Source organism: Hermetia illucens, chromosome 6 (assembly GCF_905115235.1).
Source record: "Hermetia illucens chromosome 6, iHerIll2.2.curated.20191125, whole genome shotgun sequence".
Classification (NCBI taxonomy): domain Eukaryota; kingdom Metazoa; phylum Arthropoda; class Insecta; order Diptera; family Stratiomyidae; genus Hermetia; species Hermetia illucens.
Window position 1 is genome coordinate 26,886,663 of NC_051854.1, and position 21,401 is coordinate 26,908,063.

Sequence of the window (21,401 nt, forward strand, 5' to 3'; positions counted from 1 at the left end):
GACGCAATACGCAAGCGAAACTAAGCAGCCATTAGATGATGATCCCCTTCGATATGAATGTTTGAAACTCTCTTGTTATCCACATCCAGGAGACAAATACTATAATAAATCTACCATAATGCTGATCGCAAAGTAGTCAATCCAATTGCTCGTACGGTGTCAGTCAGTTGAAACCAAACTATCCTTATGGCGAACTTTATGCTCAAACAATGTGGAATCAAAGACGGAGTGGTGAAAGGTGCAGAAATCCACAAACCTCCCAGCATTATCGTTACGATCGCCAAGACCATGTTTATCTATCACATGTCCCGAGCAAGGTGTTATCAGAGCTACCTGGGCATTCAGAACATCCACCACGATGACAATATCACCCTTAGGAAGCCTCCCCTGAACTGCGTGTAATTGCTCCTAGGACGCATCCTTCTCCATTATATCAGAATTTTCTGTCAGAAACTAGCTCCTAGGTAAAGAGAGCGTACCTTGCGGTAGACGTCAGCCGCCGGATCCGCGTCTGCTATCATTTGGTTATCTCACTTCGTCTATGCCCAGAATTTCCAACTTATATCGCTGGAATACTCAGTCGAGTTAAAGAAAAGCAGCATTCCGGGGACTTTCGATACAGTTGTCGAGAAGCCTGCGCTTGTCCGAAAAAACTAATCATAGTCCGTTTTCAAGAACCAAAGGTCTTTCGCATGAGATGAGTCTCTATCCGAGGCGTTGTTGGAGTTTTGGTAGTTAGAAGTCTATTATAAACCGGCTCTCACTACATCTTGTAGTAGCCATTAGAAACAACCCGATACCGGATTCGGATCTGCTACCACTTGGATTTCCAGAGTTCAAAAGCATATTGCCATTATTGCCGTAAGAAAGAAAGAATCTCACCATCTTACTTCGCTTAGACCCAGAATGTTCAGCTCGTTTTGATTCTCGCTCGATTTGGAGAAAACAAGCATTCTAAGAACTTCGATACCGTTTTACGTGCGCACATTCTAGAAACCAATGATAGTCGATTTTTGATAGCCAAAGGTCGTAGCCGTGAGGTCAATCTATATCCGAGACGTTTCGGTAACAGTCAAGTTTCGAAATTTGCAGATTGTTAGCACAACAATTTCTTCTCTAAGTATGCTAAAGTATCAAAGGAACAATTTGCCATCCTGCGGTAGTGCCTGTGGAAAAGGATCTTGAATTCTGGATCGAAGTTTGTGGAATCGGTTAACCAAAATTCTTGGTGTGAAAAGACAAGACTCTTTCTGAATGAGCACATGAACCCTGCTTCACTATCAAATGCAACCATTTTTGCAGAAATTGAATGTAAAGTGATAAGGTCTTTGGCTTACTGTGGGCGAAAATCTAGTGGCACCAAACGGGATCTAATCTGATAATGATACAGGTTTCTGTTTTTCATTACATATAAGACTACGCTTACTTAAAAAAATATAAAGGAAATCAAATTAATTTTTAGAATGCAAAAACAACAAAAGAGTTGTAACTCCTTTGCTGATAGAAGATCAATTGGAAACTGATTCGAAGAGTGTTTTGAAGATGTTTGCTCTTCTACCCGAGGTAAATGCGGTAAAAAAAGAGACTAGGACACTACGAGAGCATGGTTATCAGTGAAAAAGAAAAAGCTGCCATATAATCCCTTCAAGATTTTGAAACCATCGATTCTCTAGACCATTTAATAGCGAAGCGGCTATCTTCTGTTTAGGCCATTGCAGGAACTTCTAGAACTCAAAGCGTCAACCGCAATGAATAGAAATAGAAAGTCACAAGCTATGGCGGCTTTACGGTTTCATACCAGGGCAGAGACAACTCGTCAGACGCTGCCTCGCTCATTTATATACAATAATTCGCAGAACACGACATGACTACGGAAAAAACTTGGCCTGAGCTGAAATCCTTGAACAAAAAATAGCAAAATATGTTTAACTCTTCATGTGCGATTGGTTAGAGACTCTTAGTTTAGTTTAGTTAACTGGGGGGAGCCGCAGTTCCGAGCACTCAGGCCATTATTAGGCCCATTGTACTATCCCCGTAGTTGCCTATTCAATGGCTTCCCGCCTACGGTGTTCGCAGGCTTTAGCGAATCTGAGAACACTCCCCAGAGGCAGAGAGTGTGCAGATTCTTCATTGAAGAAAACCTTGCCAAGGTGTCTTCGTCTGAGATCTGAGGATGCCGGGCAACTGCATAAAAAGTGCAGGGCCGTCTCCTCCTCCTCTTCACATTGGCTGCACACAGCCGAAACCACTACCCCAATCTTTTCCATATGGTAGTTTAAAGGGCAGTGTCCCGTCAAAAGCCCTACTAAGGTTTTCATGTCCGACTTCTTAAGAGACAACAAAAATGCCGCTCTAGTGGCCCTAGGCTCCTTCACAAGGATTTTCGCTTGCCGGCAAGAGTCCAACTTTTTCCACTCGGTTGCGTGAATCCTTGCAATTTCACCCTTCAGAGTAGACTTGACAGTAGATGGTCGGATTCCAAGAGCTGGTTCTGGCCCCACCATTGTGGATCCAGACCCTCGGCGAGCTAGTCTGTCAGCCTCCTCATTGCCGGCGATGTTAGAGTGCCCCGGCACCCACATCAGGAATGTTTCGTTCAGTCGGCCAAGTTTCAGCAGCACCTGATGACAACTCCACACCAACTGGTTGTTGCCATTTAGTGCTGATAATGCCGCCCGACTGTCGGAACAGATTCGAATGGTGCGACCCCTCTATTTTTGTCGCAGACATTCTTCTGCTGCCAATGAAATGGCATATATCTCCGCCTGGAATATGGTCGTAATTTTTCCGAGGGTCGGGACAGTTCTATAATCGAATTTTCCGAGAACACCCCTGCACCCGATCCATCCTCCATGACTGACCCGTCGGTGAAGATTATTTGGTCTGTAATCTGAAAAGACTCATGGCCAGTTGTCGACCATTCTTCTCTTTCGGTGATTACGACAGTGTATGTCTTTTCAAAGACGAATCTGGAAACCATATGATCGGTCGGCATCAGGGCTACCGGATGTTTTTCAAGGAATTTCCAGATAGACGCATGGCCGTTGGATTGGCCGCCTTTCCACGCCCCAATGGTATCGAGCCTATATGCGTCGTTGGCCGCTTTCCGTTTCACCTCCAAGTGAATGGGGGGTAAATTTAGGAAAAAAATATTTTGGAAATATATTATCCTCAAAGAAGTTATTACCAAAAAACGATAAGATTTTAATGTCCAACATAGCTATTCTCACCGATAGCCAAGCAGCGATCAAGGCACTTAGGTCCAACCAGGTGAACTCTAAACTGGTATGGGAATGCCTTGAGAGACTGAATACACTCGGCTCGTCCAACAAGGTCTGGATACTGTGGGTTCCAGGCCATGCTGGGCTGGAAGGCAATGAGGCAGCGGATGAACTAGCCAAGAAGGGAGCAGGGATGCCTTTACACGGGCCAGAACCCTTCTGTGGAATCGGAAACGGTTTCATGGCTATGAATCTAAGAAACGAAGAGAAACGGTTGAGGGAACTATATTGGGCGGGCCTACCAGGGATGGAGCAATCCAGGGTGCTTATTGGGGGATACGAACCCATGCGCACAAAGGATTGCTTAAACCTCACCAAAAAGAACCTTCGAATCATAGTGAGAATTCTCACTGGTCATTGTCGGCTGAACTACCACCTAGGGAAGCTAGGGATATCTACGGACATTGCCTGCAGGTTCTGTGAGGAGGAGGACGAAACCTCTATGCACGTCCTGGGACAGTGTCCGGCACTTGTGCAAAGTAGGTCGATACATCTGGGAGAACACTTAATACCAGATGCAAAGCTGAAACTTCTGGAAGTGGGGAACATACTAAAGTTCCTAACGGTTACAGGCCTGCTTGAGATACTATGATCAACAGGTAGACTATAACCAGTAAAAGGGGCACAATATTCTTCAAGGACGCGGTGCGACTTTCCCTTAACAGAATAATAATAATAAATGTCCAATTTTAGTCAGCATGTGAATGGGAAAAATAGATTTCGAGGACACATATTGAGCAGAACAATTATATAAAGGTCACATGAGAACTATTGAATATTATCCATATGTAACATTGATCTTAATACTTTCGACCCATACGTGCGCTTCCCACAAAACCAACTAGTTGATATGTGATATATGATAAGTGAAGTATTGTCAAGTGTTTTCATTCCTTGTAACTTGCAACTGCTAACTCACACTTGTAAAAATATGAATAGCAATCTAAGGTAAGGTCTGATAAGAAAAGAAAATTTTCCCACTAATCGCTCACTCATCAGCTATCATTTGTAAACAAGTGCCGGGAAAAAGATAAGCCATAATACCTACACATTCTGTTAAATACAACTGAGCAAATATAAATTCAAACACTTGTTCAAACAATCGATGATTTTTCTTATTTGATTTACCTGGAATGGAAAACGTTTAAGAGTTCGCTGGCCTAGAGATTTTGGCTTCCAGACAAAGCACTAATCCATGAAATTTTATGTCGAAGGGAAGGCATTCGGTGATAAAATGCTTTTTCAAGTTCTGGTAAAAAAACAGCTCAGTGTTCTGAGGAGCACAGATTTTAAGTAAAATTTGCTGGAGCGAAATGGACAAACAATGGAGGAAAAATTATTTGAGATTTATCACGGAAATTCTCCGTCCTTCCAAACAGTATGTGGAAGGCCTTGAGGTCAAATTTGCAAAACTCGATTCCAAAGTCGAAGAACTGACCACTAACTTCCAAAAGCTGGCAGTGAGGGTAAAGATGGATGCGAGCATAATAAGCAAGTTTTTCGAATGAATGGGTCCCAAAAAGCTAGTGAAACACTACAGAAGTAGAAAGGTTAGCACATATAGGACACACGGGTTACTCAGCACACTACAAATGAAGCAATTTATGGACGGCATTTGCGCGTATGCCCAGTGAGTTCAGCTTGAAAAGGACTAAAGGACTAAAACGAAAAAAGGAAGAAAAAGCTCGCTCGAACACAGTCTTCGTGACAATAATCATAATAGTGGGAGGTTTGTGGCTTTCTGCAGCTTCCACTGCCGTCATCGATAGCACATTGTTTGAGCACAGGACCTGTCACAAGGTCAGTTGGATTTTAATTGACCGATACCGTACGAGCAACCATATTGACCACTTTGCGATGAGCAATAGATTTAAGAGTTGTTTCCTGGATGTGCATAAAATGAGAGGCACTAACATCGACCTCGAATGGTCGCTTACACTTGCGTGTTGGGTCCGACACTTCACGCAGGTTTCTAGAGCTGCAACCCACCAAGTTTAACGTGGACTACTTGTATGATCCAACTGATGCTCGTCAGTGGGAGAGCTATCTTACTGATCAAACCACAGATACATTGAGTAACCCTTCTGAAAATAGTCATTAAAAATTGCTTTTTCTGGGGTGAAAGGGGCTTCATATCTGGCTGACTGCAGAATTGATGAATGGACGGGCTTGAAGGCTTTATTGGCCGCTGCGAATGATGGCGGGCGTGACGTGCTTGAATTCTGATATCGTGCGAAATTTCATTAAGTCCAGCGTCGTGTCAAAGGGGAATTAGCCATTGCGCTCGTCAGGGAAGCGGGAGATACCACAGGTAAAGAGGTAGAAGTAACACTTCATCACGGTTCTTAACCATATCACATCCGGTGAAGTTTGTCACCGTAACATGCAGATACGGACTATTCATCCAAGCAGAAGAGAAATCATTTCGGCCAACAATGCACTCAAACAAAGTAACAAAGTCTTGACGGTCTCCCCGCACATATCTGCTGCTTTCACTAGTACGAAAATTTTGGAAATCCGAGACTTTTACCAGAGAGTGAAAGAAGAATCGTTAAGATTCCAAAGAAGGCCACCCGTTTTGAGTGTGACAATTGGAGGGGTATCTGCGTATTCCCTGCTGTCGCAAAACAATCCTGGCAGGCACAAAAGAATTTCTCGAAAGTTTGACTGGTGTCAGCTCTCCATCCCCCTGTATTAGCCACATAAACACCCCATGGATTATGGAGGACTTCAATGGACCATGACATCATTCCTCTAAAACCTCCTCTACGTTGATGACATCTGTGTGCTCTCTCACCGAGTCAGGATCTTGACCAAATGGCTCTGGATTTGGAAAAGAGAAGTTGGATTGAAGGTAAACGCCAATAAAACTAAGGCTCTCAGTCTGACACGGCATCGCACTCTCCCCATCTCCATTAAGCATCGAAGGTGTCGTTCAATTTGTATATCTACGTAGCATCGTTTCTATTGACAGCATCGACTGGATGTAACTCATCGCATTAACAGTATGAGATTCGCTTTTGTTGCCTTCTCTAAAATCAGTACAAATACAGTTATCACGAAATCAAGATCAAGTTGAAACCGTTCTGTGCTAATGTTCTTTCTGTGTTGTAATATGGGAGTAGCACATGGAAAAGTGAAAGCCGATGTCGCTCGAAAGTTCCAAGCTTTCGAGAACAACTGTCATATCATCGGAGCACGCCGGCCTGAAATTATTTGCAGCAAAGAACTTAGTCAGCGCACATTCTTGTCACTCGAACGATGTATGATCGTCACACATTAAGGTGGGGCGACCACTTTATTGAAGATAGCCGACGAGCGGGTCGTAGCATTTGGCACAGGACAGTAGAGGAAGAGTTTAAGGTGCTCCAGAAATACTGAGGAAGTTGAAGTGAAGTTGAAGTGCGGACTGTGTACCATTGCCGAGGTGAACAGACTATACCCGATCAATGGGGGAATGGGGACCATACATTTATGCTACTGAAACAAAGAAAACCTTCATAGAGGCCTTTTCAAGGACGTTACCCTCGGAAGCTGTTTCAACAGTCCACTCACTTACAAAGCACGAAAATTGGATTGCGAAGATTGGAAATGAAAATTCAACGTTTACTGAACACTTTAGGATTGTCCGTACACCAATGCTTTCGAATTAAATGTCGGAAGCCCCGAAGAAGGTCAAGATCATCGAACCACAGAAGAATGAAGCTAAACCAATGCCAGGTTAAATCATCGACAAACTCGTAGAACAAAGACCAAAGGAGAATGCAGTGGTTTTTACAACGGAATGCTTCAATGTCTCCATTTACCAGTTGTACGCAATGTTGCTTACCCGACGATAAATGGATAAAAACTCCATTTATCATTAGGCTTTCATGTCCAGCTAGTGAATTATGGCCTGTCAGAATACCCACAATATTTCTAGAAGTCTTCCTGCTTTTCGACAGGATAAACTTTTCAGTATGCATGTTAGGTTCTGACACGAAAAATTAGGCTGTCTAGCAGCATTTAGGCTCTGCCACCCGTCATTATGGCATAGGAGTGTCGATAGCACACCTCCTTGAGGCCAGCCTTTCGTTGCTTCTGTTGTCAGGTGGCGATCGACACTCACTTCAGCACCCAGCAATCTCTGCATTAGCATAGCAGAAATCCAGTTAATTGAAGTATCACCGACACCATGTTCTCTGACGGCATTGTTTTTGTAAAGACGCATAGTCAAACGCACTTCCAATGTACACGAACACCCCCATCGGGTCCTCACCCTTTAGATTTGCATCTTCTTTCTTTGAAACAAAAGAATGAAGACCAGACTCACAGGACTTTCCACATTGGTAAGCATGTTGGGTATCATTTAGTGGGTGCGACTTTAACGTTTTCTCACGAATGTGACGCTCAACCAGTTTCTTCAAACCTTTCAACATGAATGATGTCAAGCTGATCTGCCTAAAGTTCTTTGGATATCAATAGTCATTCTTCCCAGGTTTCGTTAACACCTAGTACCAGAGGAAATTGCTCTACCGGGATCCGAAGAGTCAAGTTCGAAGTGTGGGGGGTATATCAAAACCGCTTCGTGTATCTGTCGGTATTCATCAAGGAAGCGTCCTCTTACCACCACAGACATCCAACGTCCAGCGTCCTATACACTGCTCTATGCAGGTGATGTTTTCCTAAAGTCTTATAGTAAAGCTAATCTTCAGCAACTTGTTGGAATTATCGCCTCCGTTAATACAGTCTCAGATTAAAGCTGAATAAAACAGACTTTTGAGGACCGATCCGAATTAAACAGGTACTACCATTGTCAGCGACAGTGAACTGTCGGGAACTGAGCAATTTAAATATCTCGGATCAATGCTATCAAGTAATGGTGAACTGCATTATGAAATTGCTTCACGTATCAGGACAACTTGGTCGACGTAACACTCTACAACTGGCGTTCTTTGTGACCGGCATATCAACAAAAGTCTCAAATCCAAAATTAACCACAGCATCGTCCGTTTTGTCGCCCTCTATGATTCTAAGTGCTGACCGAGTATCAAAGATAATGAACGACACCTCGCGTTAATGGAGACAAACATGTTGTATTGCGCTAATTGCGTAAAACGTCATGATCACATCCGAAATGAGGACATTCGCGATCGATATTGATTTGCGCCGTCGAATAATTGGGAAAGGCGTTTTTGATGGCATGGATATGTAATTCGACGAAAATTCGCTTGTCAAAATTAGTCTGAACATCGAAGTCAATGGGAAACGACCGAAAGGCCAGCCGAGACGAAAATGGCACTGAATGGTGAACTAAAACTTCCGAGACTCGATCGAAATCAGGCTTTTAAGCTGGGACTCGGGTACAAATGTCAGTCTGGACTTATGGGACCCAGCTGTGGAGTTCCGCGTGTACATTCATCATCTTTTTCCTGCAGAGGGAATAGTGCAGGATACTATGATTAAACACCGCTGCACCTTAGTATGTCAAAAATGTAAATATCCACAGAGACCTCAAAATTGGCGCAAAAAAAGAGATCTCATTCCAAGTGACGAAATAAAAAGGAAAAAGGAGTAGATACAATACTGAAACAAAACTTTCTATAGACAGGCTTGGCACTTTGTAAACGATGCAGTTGTTAGTTTCTACTCCAGAAAGATATAATTACTTTACAATTGCTCCTTACAAAAAAAAAGATACGATGATAAATAGATCTTATAGAATTACAAATCCATATGTAGATAAATTTCTCCTCAGGTTACAGACAAGAAAATAAAACTGACGAAATGAACAGAAGAAATATGTGTTCCAACTTTGAGGGGAGAAGTCATCATGAATAAAAACGCTAAGCGAATTGCCTAATGAATAGATTGCAGTGAGCAGAGGCTTGTTCTATATTGTTCGCAAAAATTAATGTAACAGTTTCCATGAATTGACGCACAAAAGATAACAATGGGTTTGATACACCGACTCATAAGAATATGATGCCGGGATAATTGGATTATGTATAAGTTTTGGTGGCAATGCTGGAATGTTATAAGAACTTCAAGTTTCAGGGCGCAAAACTGTCTCAAGTGTAATATCGGGTGGAAATTTATACATGCATACTTCCCAATTATTCTGCTACTTACTCGCTGTGCAAACCGCAAATAGCAGTTGCATTGAATCGAAAAAGAAAAACATAACCAATAATGACACCGACGCTCCCAAAGGCAGACACAATGCGTGCATAGTATCAAGTGTAGCGAATTTTCCTAAAATTTAAAAGAAAATTCAAAATAAATTCAAAAAACCATCAGAGCAATCAATGAAATTGTTCTTACCAGCCCCTCCTTGTTGATCAGTTACTGGCTCTCCCGTTAGTAAGTTTTTCATATTCTCATTATCCTTTCGTTTCCTCTCTTGTCGCTCACGAGCCTCCTGTTCCATATTTAAGCTCCTAAAACTACCGTACACAATTAGAAGCATTGAAATTAGACATGTTGAAACTCGCGACGAGTCCATAACTGAATAGGCCCAGTGGTATTCACGAAACTCTCCTTGTGCACTGCTTGCATCAGCAGCCGATGATCCGTCCGACATTTCTACGTTTCAATTTTCTACGTCCTGCCGGTTACGCTTCTGGAAAGCGTACCAAAACGTGTGAGCGCTAGTGTCACGATCAGAAGATGCCAGGAGGGCGTTTTGCGTTGCTGCTGCCGTTTTTATTTAATGCTAGATTCAACTAGCAACACTATTCAAGATTCCAGCCCTAGTACCGAACAGTTGATTCTATCTGGCATCTAGACTGAGATTGCAATTCCATATACGGGGAATCATTTCAGACAATTAATATCGGATTTCAGATTGTCTTCGCTTCCGTGATAATAGTGGTGAGATAAGAAGTCTTTAAGCTTCTGTTCGGAGACATTTAACGCTCTCAAGAACAGCCATTCAGTCTGAGCTGGAGCACTTCAGGTTTGTTAGCTTCCACTGCACACCTGTAAAAGATACAATAGAATGTGAGACAAGTTGTTGAATGAAAGGGAAATTGGAGTGGTTAGACAAAAGCAAACATATTGAAATAATAGAGGACGACACCTGTTGCATCTTACGACTTTTCTGTACTGTACGCAACAAGGCGGCAAAGAAACCATGACACCGGCAATGACATTGAATATAAATATGCCGATACCGTAAGCAAAACGAGAAGTAATAAACATAGAAAACCTATTATCAAAGAAATGCTTCCTACTTCACAAAAAAGATGTACGACCGCCGTTGGTCAGACAATTAAACTTGAACGTATGGTGCAAATGTTGAATTAATGGCGAGCTCGGCACTGTCGACTTACGCGTTCACCAACCAACGATATTGCACTTAACTCCATGCAATCATTCACAGGCCATGATTTACTGCACAACTACCATTGATAAATGAAGTATTGTGGCAAATTTCGAAATACATCGCAAACTGATTGATAAGCTGATTCTTCGTCATAACTATGAGAAAAAATGTTACTTTATGCTTCCTCCAATCACCGGAAAGTCAACGAGAGCTCCCAGTAAATTCTAGCTTATGAGAGTGTGCAAACAAAAATGCTGATTCAGAGGCGTCTGTCATGCCTTGAAACATGATTACCGTTTGTGTGGTATTTCGCATTTTTCTGCACTGCCACCTTTCTAAGGTTTCATTCCGAAAGAAACGATACCGTATAAATGATACTGTTCTCATTAATTTCTACATCGTGGAGCACTCACAAAGATGAATGCGATATTAGATAGATTGATGGAAGCAAAAATAGTTCAGCTCGGCTTTGCTGACAAGCTGGGACATCGTCATTTTAACGAAGACGCAGGACGTTCTCCTCCAACTTTGTTAAGATTTATAGGACATGAAGTAATTAAGTTAGGATGAGTTTCAGTAGTTTGCATCAGAAAGTTACTTCGGGGATTCGTGGGGATTGCTCCTCGATATTATCGACGCATCTGATAGTGGAAGTGCAAGGGGAAATCATCTTCCGGTAGAAGAAGCAGTGCAAGTTTCTCAACCATATGCCCGGAGGAGCAGGTGTCGTAAATAAACGACACAGGAGAAACAACTGTGAAAAAAGGATATCTACAGACTTTCAGATATTTTGTGGAGGAAATAATCAAACCGAGGCATGCTTCAGGACCAAACAATAATGTGAACTTGTATTAGAAGGGACGAACTTGAGAAGCGGTTTCAATAAAGAAAAACCTAATTGGGATGCTACGTTATTTTGGATGGCTAATTGCACTGAGGTATAATTCTCAAAGTGTGCGGAATCGTAAGGGATTTTCTCAACATCTCAGAAAGTCAACCCCAGATGCTACAGCTGCTGGAAATGCGGTAATTTGACCCTCTAAAGATACCTCACGAGATGCTACAGCTGAGTCCTACTTCATCCAGCCGCTATCCCTGCATCGATTATTTTCAAATTTGCTGGGATGAAATTCTGTGGTCAGTTCCATTACTTCAATCTGAATCCTAAGTTAATTATTTACCATCGGCAAAAGGTAATTTCATTTTTGTCAAATCTCGCATCAGGTGCGTTCTTTCGTACGGATAAGGGAATACTGGGCAAGTATGTGCGAATATGCACATGTGCTGGTCGGGTAACTGGGCAAAGGTCTTCTTCGGTCAGGAACTGGAAGGCGAAAAAGAGACAAGGCTGTACAAAATCCTTAAAAAGAATGGATCCGCCAAGTTGGACTCAATTGAAAATCTCAAGCTCAAGAATGGGGGCAGTGCAGACTCTTTTGGAAACGAACCATCCGAGAGAACAAGTGACAGAAGTGGGCCGGAGAAAGTTGATGGTTTCTTCAGACCTTTCAACACGAAACTGTTTCAAGAGGAATGGGCGCACAGTGAGAACGGTAATAACTACTGATAAAGTGAGAACTGCTATACTGTTCCCTGAACACTTGAAAGCACCTGGCATGGGCGTCATCTATCCAGCAATGCTAAAGAGAGCTATAGAGCATTATATATTTCTAACTGGTTTTACTATGGGCTACGTGCATACCTCTTGCCAAAATGTTAAGGTAGTTTTCATACCTAAGCCCGGAAAGGATGAATGTTCAAACCCACAGAACTTCAGACAAATCAGTATCACATCGTTCTTACTAAAATGTTTAGAGAGACTAATTGGGCGCTACATTCGTGAGAAAGCGCTGAAATCGCACCCATTAAATGCAGACCAATATGCTTACCAGCTCGGAAAGTCCTCTCAGTCTACTCTTCATTCTTTGGTTTCAAAGATGAAGAACGCAACCCTGACTACGGAGTATGCGACGGTGATGTTCTTGGACATTGAAGGGACCTTTGATTATGCCTTTCCAAATCAAGCAGTAAAGAGGCACGGAATCTCAATATCTTTCAGGTAGGGATAAGGTAGATAAGTCGCCCGTGAAGTGTTTCCCCATCCTAACCTAGCAGAAAACGAATGCAAGATTGATCTTGGATACTTATATCCCCCTTCCTTCCTAGGAGAGCAAACATGGATCAATTGCCGAGAATGTTGGGTGTGTTTGCTTGCACCAAGCTTCCTATAGAGGAATGTTGAAGCATCATTTGCTCAGTAAATCCATTAAGATCCATTACCATTAATCCAAAATGAATCTTCAAGCAAGCTCAGCAAGCTGTGCAATGTCTATTATTATGACAGATGCTGCCACGTACTCGCAGCAACTCAGAGCCATGTCCTCGTAACCACGTGCGCGCACACCAATGCACTGAATCACATACACTCCACTAACACCAGACCTTATGCACGGAATTTTTGTTGCGCAAGTCCCACCGTGGCCGAAGATGTGCAATGATTTTCCATCAACATAAAATTTCAAAGAATGCGCTGGGAGTTCAATCCACTTTATATAGTCTTCTTGGCACCATGCTATGCTATGAAAGTCCTGGGGGTTTAACGTGAGTACCTGTCGTGAAGGCATAATCCCACGGTCCTCTTCAGACACGGATTGATTTTGGGACCACATGATTTGATTTTGAGTACGTGGGGACGACACTCTTTAACGGGTTAACTGGGATCAGCTCGAAGCGAAGAACCACAGTGAGTGCTATGCTATGTTAACCCAGAGATTACTGTGATAAAGGGGGTGTAGATGACAAGTCAATAACAAAAGCAATGAAAAATTGCCCTCAAGGAGGTGCGCCATTGTCACTTTTGTGAAGGAAGGAAAGCAAGACATTTGCAGAATTCCACAGTGAAATTCGCTACAAGATGAAACCCAAAGACAACGGAGCAGAAGTATGTTCTATAAAACGAAGGGCGGCGAAGTTCTCGTCGAACTAGGCCCAAGGACGACTAGCAAGGGTATGTTCCGTCAAGCGATTAAGGCGCTACTGGGGAGAAGCCTCTTGTTTCTAACCTAGAGCCTATGTGCTCTCTAGAAATCCGAGTTTTAGACTGCCTCACAGAAAAGGTCGAGGTGGAGGAGGCCGTAAAACGTAAATGTCCACAGGTAATCGATATCCGCATAGGTATCACTTTTGTGAATGCTCAAGGCCAAAAGCTTGCTGCGGTGGAAGTACGCGAACAATATGCGAGGAAACTCCTTAATAGCTAGAAAATCAGAATTAGATGAGTAATATGCAGGGTACGAGTGCGGGACGGTGTCCAATCTCTAGGGCGTAATTAGAAAGGGCAACCGTTCATCAGTTACCAACGCAGTTCGCTGCAAAGATAAACGAATGTCACCTCGACTTATCCGAAACCGCTACCATCTGGGTTCGAACGGCGTTCGACTTCGTGTTCTTGCTCAAGGCCGAGAGAATGGCTTCACCAGGATACGGTGTTTAGGATTAGAGGATACCGGTTCGGCGCCAGCTTGATGTTTTAGAGAATGTTCTTTTGGGCACGGAGGGTAGAAAGGTAGGAGGTGACTTTATTGCTAGGCCCCTTGAATGGGGCGTGCTTCAGCCAGAGTCCAGAGGAAAATGGATCCTGAAAATGGAAGCGAGAACCAGGCTCGTAGTTTTAAACGGCTAATCTGCGTCAAGCTTGCGGCGCCCAGGCTGTGAAAGATGCGAACGAATGGCCCCAGCCGAGACAACCCTTATATGTATTGGACGCCAGAAATTGCAGACCTACAGAAGGAATGTCATGAGCTTCGCGTTTGGTACAATGTTTACACGTCCGCGAGGAGGCATGCGCCATAAAGGCGGAGTATAAATCAACAAGAAGGGAACTCCGCAGTACGATAAATGAAAGCAAAACTCGCCTACCTAGTCAACGAGGTAAATGAGGATCCATGGGGACTTGGCTATAAATTTATCATTCGGGAAATCGGGGCTCTGCGGAAACCCTGCATGCTCGATGGAAACCCTGCATGCTCTATGGAAATCCTGCATGAACCGCATTGTACGGGCACTATTCTCCAGACATCCCGTACGGGGTGATGTCAACCGCGCAAAAAGCGTCAACTATATAGTCAAAAACAGCGGATAAATACCTTGGTTTAATGCTCGACTCGAAGATGAGCATGTTCGAGCAGTCTCGGCCTTGAGTTGGCGAATAGTGAATGTTGGCGGCCCTGTATCTATCAGGAGACTTCTTATAGGCTGATGCCCTTAACAAGGAGGTGCATTGTAAACGCCTTGTTCAGGTATCTACTTATCGCACTGTCTCATCAGTACTGGACGTGATGGTGATCGCGGGAATGATCCCCGTTGCCCTCCTTGCTAAGGATCGTAAAGCTATCTACCGCAGGGGCGAAGATTTAAGATAGATGGTTGCCCGTGAAGAAGGTCTACATACACTTACCGAGTGGAACTCTCTTGGCAAAAAGGCAGGTGGACTGCGCGGCTCATCGACAGTTTAGACTGATAGCTAGTGAGATTGATTACTTCCTTACCAAACTTTTAAGTGAGCATGGAAATTTTCAGTCTTATTTTAACAAGATTGAAAAGGCACGATCTCCTGAATATGTGTTCTGTAATGGAGTGGCGGACGATGTCGAACACTTATTTTTCTCTTGTGAAAGGTGGGACGGTTTTCGTCAGCATCTTTATGCTAACACAGGGGAGTTTTCTCTCTGTCGTGTTGCGAATTATGTTCGAGCTCTTCTTGTTACGAAGGGGATTGAGCTCCACTGGTGGTGGGACCAGATAGGAAGGGGTTCCCTGAACTAACAACCCACTTCCTCCTCTCCCCCTTTTGGTGAAAGGGATCCCCTGACTTGAAGACTCCCGAAGCCGGAAGAGTGGGAGGGCTAACCCGAGGTGAGGTATCAAACGGTTCCAGGCTAGTTTCTCGCTGACAGGCAAGTGTTTAGTTGGTAGTCCGACGGCGTACTATTGCGGGAGTCTAACATTCTGTGCGTAAATGCATTCAATTCATTCTTACTCCCAAAAAAAAAATCGCCATCGTTTTCAAAAGTAAGCGAAGACGACTTTAGTGTTTCACACCAGCCAACTCGTCAAACGCTGCCTTACCTCTACCCTGGGAGCAGCGTAATCGAAGCGGCCCGCAGGTAATAATACATAATTTGCAAAACACAACGTGAGTGCGAATTATATTGAACTTAAATTCAGCCATACTTTAGATGAAATTTTTTTAAATTTTATTTAATGATTGACAGATCTTAAGTTCGCATCCAGTTGATGTCGGAACAAGTTAAATGCAAAGAATTTACTTCCTTTTTCGGCCCACGATATAATTCGCACACACTTCGTGTTTTGCGATTTATATAAAGGAGCGTTTAACACCTGGGAACCGCTTTGTCAACGGTGCTCCTAGGGCAACGGTCTGACAGCGTCTAACGAGTTGCGTCTGCCCTGGCACGAAACCGTAAAACCATCTTTACTTTGAAAACTTGAGTGCTAAACTTGAAACGAGGGTTCCGTGGACCAAAAAAAAACCCTCAGTCCTTAAATAAAATAGCAGCTTGCTGGCGTGATAATTGAAATTGTAAGGACAGCTGCTTGTATTTCTCTTTGTGCTTATCCTGATGATATAGGCTCATCATTTAGATCGCAAAAACAACGGGATAAATAGTTGCAAAAGTTCCGCAAAAAGTCGAATCAAAATTCTGTTTTCCACTTACGAGAGGATTTAAAATTAACTGAAATGCGAGCACTCTGCCATTCGTAACACAAAGTTGCCAATAGTTGGGAGTTAGAAGAGACGCAACAATTGGCCACGTGATATCAGTTTGTAGGTTAAAGTCCGAACTTTTTGCCCAAAATTACTAGAGTAAATGAGAGCTAGTGTTGTATATGTATATTCCAGAAATCAAGGCCCATAGAAGGTTCCCAAATTCCCCAGACCAAATGTGAAGATAATGGCCATTGTCTTTTTTTGAGGTTCTTGAGGTTGTTCTTCGCCAATTGTTCCCACTGGACAGAATGCTGTAAGAGGTTTTCCGGAAAAAACGCCCTGAACTTTAGCGATCTGATGGTTCCATGGCCCCGTATACCCGGCACTGCGAATGAACCCTAAATTTGCCTCTAAGAAGTTGTCTGTTGTTCCCCATCTCCCGTGTTCGTCAAACCTAGCTCCGTCCGACTTTTTCCTGTTCCCGCAAAAAGAACAAAAATATCTAAAATGGATGTGTATTGATGAAAAGTGTCCAGAGGTGCTTCAAACAGTGGGAAAAAACTTGAAAAGTGATATCTAATGGGCGGTATTTGACTAACTGAAGGAGTTTTTTTAAAAAGATAATGAACACATTTTTTTTGGAGCAGAAAATGTTTTTTGAGTCCCTCCTCTTCACCCCCTTTTCTACCGAAATGCTTTCAAAGACGCCTTTCAATAAATTGGAGACAGATTTTAGATATTTAATAATAATCTGATTAAAAACAAGTTGGAAAATGAGAGATGTGCTCTGTAATTCCCTTGACGTTAGTTAGGTACTCGGCAGTTTATGCCTACTGAGGGCAGAAGTTGGATTGCACATGAAATTATAATAAGCAGTTCCTGAAGCAACACTTCGAAGAAAAGAGTGCTAAAATACTAAGTAGGTATATCATCAAATATGTATAAGAAATGAGAAGGTAAAAGCAGGCTTTTTTAGAGATGTAAACATCAATCTCTCTTTCAGGACTTTCTATTGAACTTCATCCGGTTAAGGAAGAAAAGTATAAATGAGGCTTTGAACAATTAATGCTGCATAGAAAGAAAATCCATCATATCTAATTAAGGCTAAGATTTGGGCCTAGAAGGGTGGTATGAAAACCAGACTACCTGATCAAACGGCTGCTCCGTGCAATTTAAGGCATACAATTCCATCAAGTTGAAATCCCACTTTCTCCAAAGTATGCCTTTGTATGGAGCGTTTTGAAACACTTACTGGACACCTCAAATACTCAATATCCCCAAATTTCAAATACCTTACCTCAAATAGGCAACACACCAGAGTTCACTTTCAATTTTCACTTACAATCCATCTTTTTATCAGAACCGTTTAACACATTAATCTGAAACTGTGTGGTCACCGACAGATACCTGTTCTGCTAATATTTCTCTTCCACCCATCAATCTTACGATTTATATAAGTGTTTTAATCCACACAACATGTCAACTGATTTTTTTCTAGCAAGTGTGTTTAATAAACTATAACTGCAGACCGAAGTCGCCACAAATTCCAATCATTTGCAATTGGATTCGAAGCAACAATAATCAATTAAAAAGATAATCTAATTTTATTTTGCGATGAGGGCTGGGGCGGAAGCGAGAAACAGAAATGGAGTCCATACTCGAGCTTTTTTTATGAATGGTGTCATATCGAAGTCATGTTGCCGTAGCTCGATTTTCAGTTAAATCGGATTCGAGTAATGTAATTTGGAAATTTTACTTAACACGATTTGCATCGATTAAATCCAGATTCCCCTAAAAATAGCTCGTTGGTGACAGATATTCAGTAGACTCGAGAAAATGGAAATAGATATTGACGAAATTTCAGATTCAGTATTACTGAGTAAGTGAAGGTCAATATGGACTAAAAATAACGCGTATAAATACATCCTCCCCCGCTGCATATTAGAAAAATCCAAGAGCACAACTTCCACTTGTATTTCTTATTAAATTTGATTCCGTGGGACTTGTTAATGCTGCTGTATCTTGTGGGGCTCTTTGAAGAATTTGTTTGAAGTCAAATCCTATTGAAATCGATGTACTGCCTGTCTGCTATGATGAATAGAAAGAAAGCTATGTCCCTACAGTGTCGAATTTACAGAAAACATCCCCACCCATTACGTGGCTCAGATTCTGGCACTGAGTCGCCACAACATTATTCCTCAATATTATAATATCGTCTTCTTAATGTAAAAAGCGAATTAAAAGCATTCCCGCTTATCGTTGTGAGGGTGTACTAGTACATTTCCTGGGAAACCCGGGGACACACCTGAAGTTAAGCGATAATCAAACCCCACGCCAAGGGAGGCTAAGTAGTCTACAGAGAATAAGATGTGATTGTGAATATGAAACCCTTTATACCGTGCCTCTAGTTGCAACCAGACTGTCTCGCGATTCTAGGTATCCCAGCAGGCTACGAGGAAAAAAGTCTGAGCCAGCGAATATTGTCGCGAAATTATGTAGTTTCTCGACTGCGATCTCATCGAATACAATAGTGGAATATACTAACACTAATATACTATTATCAACTTAATATCGATATGGAGAGTATTTTGAGGCCTGGGCACCATATAGAGGCAGCTTCATGAATTTTTTCAGATTTTTCGGTTGGGTAGTTTCTGAGAATGGGTCCATTAAAGAAATCATCACTTTCCATCCCTTCCACTCCCGCTCTTTCTAACAATTCTCAAAACTAAGACCAGCTTCGAAAAATACTAATCGAGACCTTTTATTTGATACCCCACATGTATGTGGACCCCCCCCCCCCTAAATCTCAACCTATAAGGATATCATTCACTGCATGTCTGCACGTTCACAGTTCCCACCATCTGCCCAAATTTCGTATCAATCAGTATAGCCGTTTCTGAGAAAAGTGCGTGACAGCCGGACAGACAGGCAGACATTGAACCGATTGAAATAAAACCTTAAAAACGACAGAAGTAAGATCCGTCCGGAACTAACAATTATTCCCAAGAAGAAATATATGTCTTACGCAGATATCCTTTGAAAAGTAAGGGCGTATCCGGCACTTACGGACTTGTACGATAACGAGAGCTACATAAGGCGAACACAGAAAGGGGATCTGATACTGAAATTAAATAGATACAGTGAGTAATCTGTGTATAGTTTCCGAGGTAAAGTGGAAAAGGTACTGAACCAGAAAGCAGGTCTCACAATCGAATGCAAGGACAGACCTAGACGAGTTCATTTCGCAGGAAGATATCTGCGTTGCGTTGAAAGAGTAATTCACTCTTAACCATATATCATAGAATAGAATGTCAAAAAAAGGATCTTTGAGATCTACTAGCAACGTAAGTTGAGTGAGGAATACGTCAGGTATCGCCGCGATGCGGACAGTTACATCTCTGTGGATTTACTTGGTACCTGTCTCGTGGACTTAATCCCACAGTCTTCTTAAGACATGGATTGATTTTGGGGCTACAGTCAGAGCCCCGCTGAGTCAAGCACAACGGTACCAGTCCATTCTTACTGGTGGATGCAAGACATACCTAAATCTCTACCAAACTATGGTGTACGGCACCCTTGTTGAAACGCAAGTCCACAGTTGCGGGCTAAAGGTCTGTTTGTCTACTTGGATGTAACCATAATCCCTATGATACTCCCATAAGAGAGCTAATCGCAAATGACCGGGCTGAAAGTACATGAGCCAGGGATTCTCGTGAGACATGTAAACTCAGAGGGCTATCCCGGTTCTCATGATACCAATATAGCCCTGCAGAGGTTCTATGTCCGAAGGCACTTCAGATGAGTCCCCGTGCAAACTCGGATATGATAGCCGATATAAGCGTCAGAGTATTCGCCTACTGCATCACAACCTGCAAGTCAAAGTCAGTTCAGCGTTTCCCGGCGTAATCTGGAAGTTCTGGTTGGCCACTTGGTTTCGGTTCGGCCGACATGGTTGCTGCCCTGTTTTGCTCACCGCATGCCCAGGAGCTGGTTTTATTACGGCGAAAATCAATGGCGACCTCCTCGATCTGATATACCTCAGATCATTAGTAAGAGGGATGGTCTGACGGGTGAGTGAGCATTGCACTCACAGCGACCACCAGGCCATCTGAATCGGAACAACCAACAACCAAAGGTGTACTAGCATTCACAAAACCGATTGGCTACGACTAGGACTTTCGAAGAAGAAAAATAGTGTGTCAGGGTATAGCGAAGGCATGCGTCGCTACAATGACTCGACGACGTTCATAGCACAATAGAAAACCGAACTGCAATTGGAAATCAAGAAGACTGCCAAAGGACAAGAGGTAAATTGGTACATTTGGAGCTAATGCTAGAATACCGGAATCTCCAAAGTAACTCAAAGAAAGTTATACGGAGAAGCAAACAGGATTGCTAAAGCCAGATGAACCTTGAAGCCAATGCGAAGACGTGTGGCATTATCCACAGGGCGATACTGAGCAATTTGGGTGGGCAAATATCAATGATATTGTTGCACCTCTTGTTGAAAACAATTACATTTTCTCTCAGCAAGAGGAGCGTGAACCTCACCGAACGATCCAACAGGGTGTGTTCTCGATCGCTGAGGTTACTGCAGGGAATCAACAGACACATTGAAAATAAAAGGGAGTGGTTCATAAGTAAATTTAATACGAACGTGGGGGAAGCAGTGCTTCTCGCCCGGTTGAAGAGGCAGAAGTTAGTTCTGCTACCGAAGCTCCAAAGAACCACCTCACCTGCTTAGGATGGGGGAAGATGATGAAGAATGTGATATATAACTGCTCCCGTTCTTGGAGTTTGTGAGAAGTCTTTCAGAGCGGCAGTCTGGATTTCGGAAAGCCCGTCCTACGGTCGATGTCTTAGCAATGGTGGTGGATCTAGCTCGGGATGATAATTGACTTGATAATTAGGATGGATTAAGCGCACTTTGAATAAACTGGCTGTTCTTGGCTTAATTAATCGAGAGTTATCTCTCTTAAAGACTTCTCTGGTCCCACAGAACGACTGGGCGAAAGGGTAAATTGCACAAGGTTCTGTCCCCTGCTGTAAAACATCGTGTATGATGAAGTGTTTGGCTTTC

At 42.8% G+C, this 21,401-nt stretch overlaps 1 protein-coding gene across 3 annotated transcripts in view; it reads right to left on the bottom strand.

Annotated features, from left to right (window-relative positions):
• Nucleotides 1-21,401, bottom strand: part of LOC119659304 (signal peptide peptidase-like 3) — a 76,434-nt gene that overhangs the window by 13,870 nt on the left and 41,163 nt on the right. For 2 of the 3 annotated variants that reach the window (XM_038067319.1, XM_038067317.1), the window contains exons 2-3: nucleotides 9,585-10,241; nucleotides 9,393-9,515 (exon numbers count right to left, since the gene is read on the bottom strand). In XM_038067319.1, the coding sequence (XP_037923247.1) occupies nucleotides 9,393-9,515; nucleotides 9,585-9,843 (382 nt within the window). In that variant the 5' untranslated portion in view covers nucleotides 9,844-10,241. Of the gene's footprint in view, nucleotides 1-9,392; nucleotides 9,516-9,584; nucleotides 10,242-10,495; nucleotides 10,654-21,401 lie in introns of those variants that run through there. The other variant, XM_038067318.1, reaches the window with a different exon arrangement.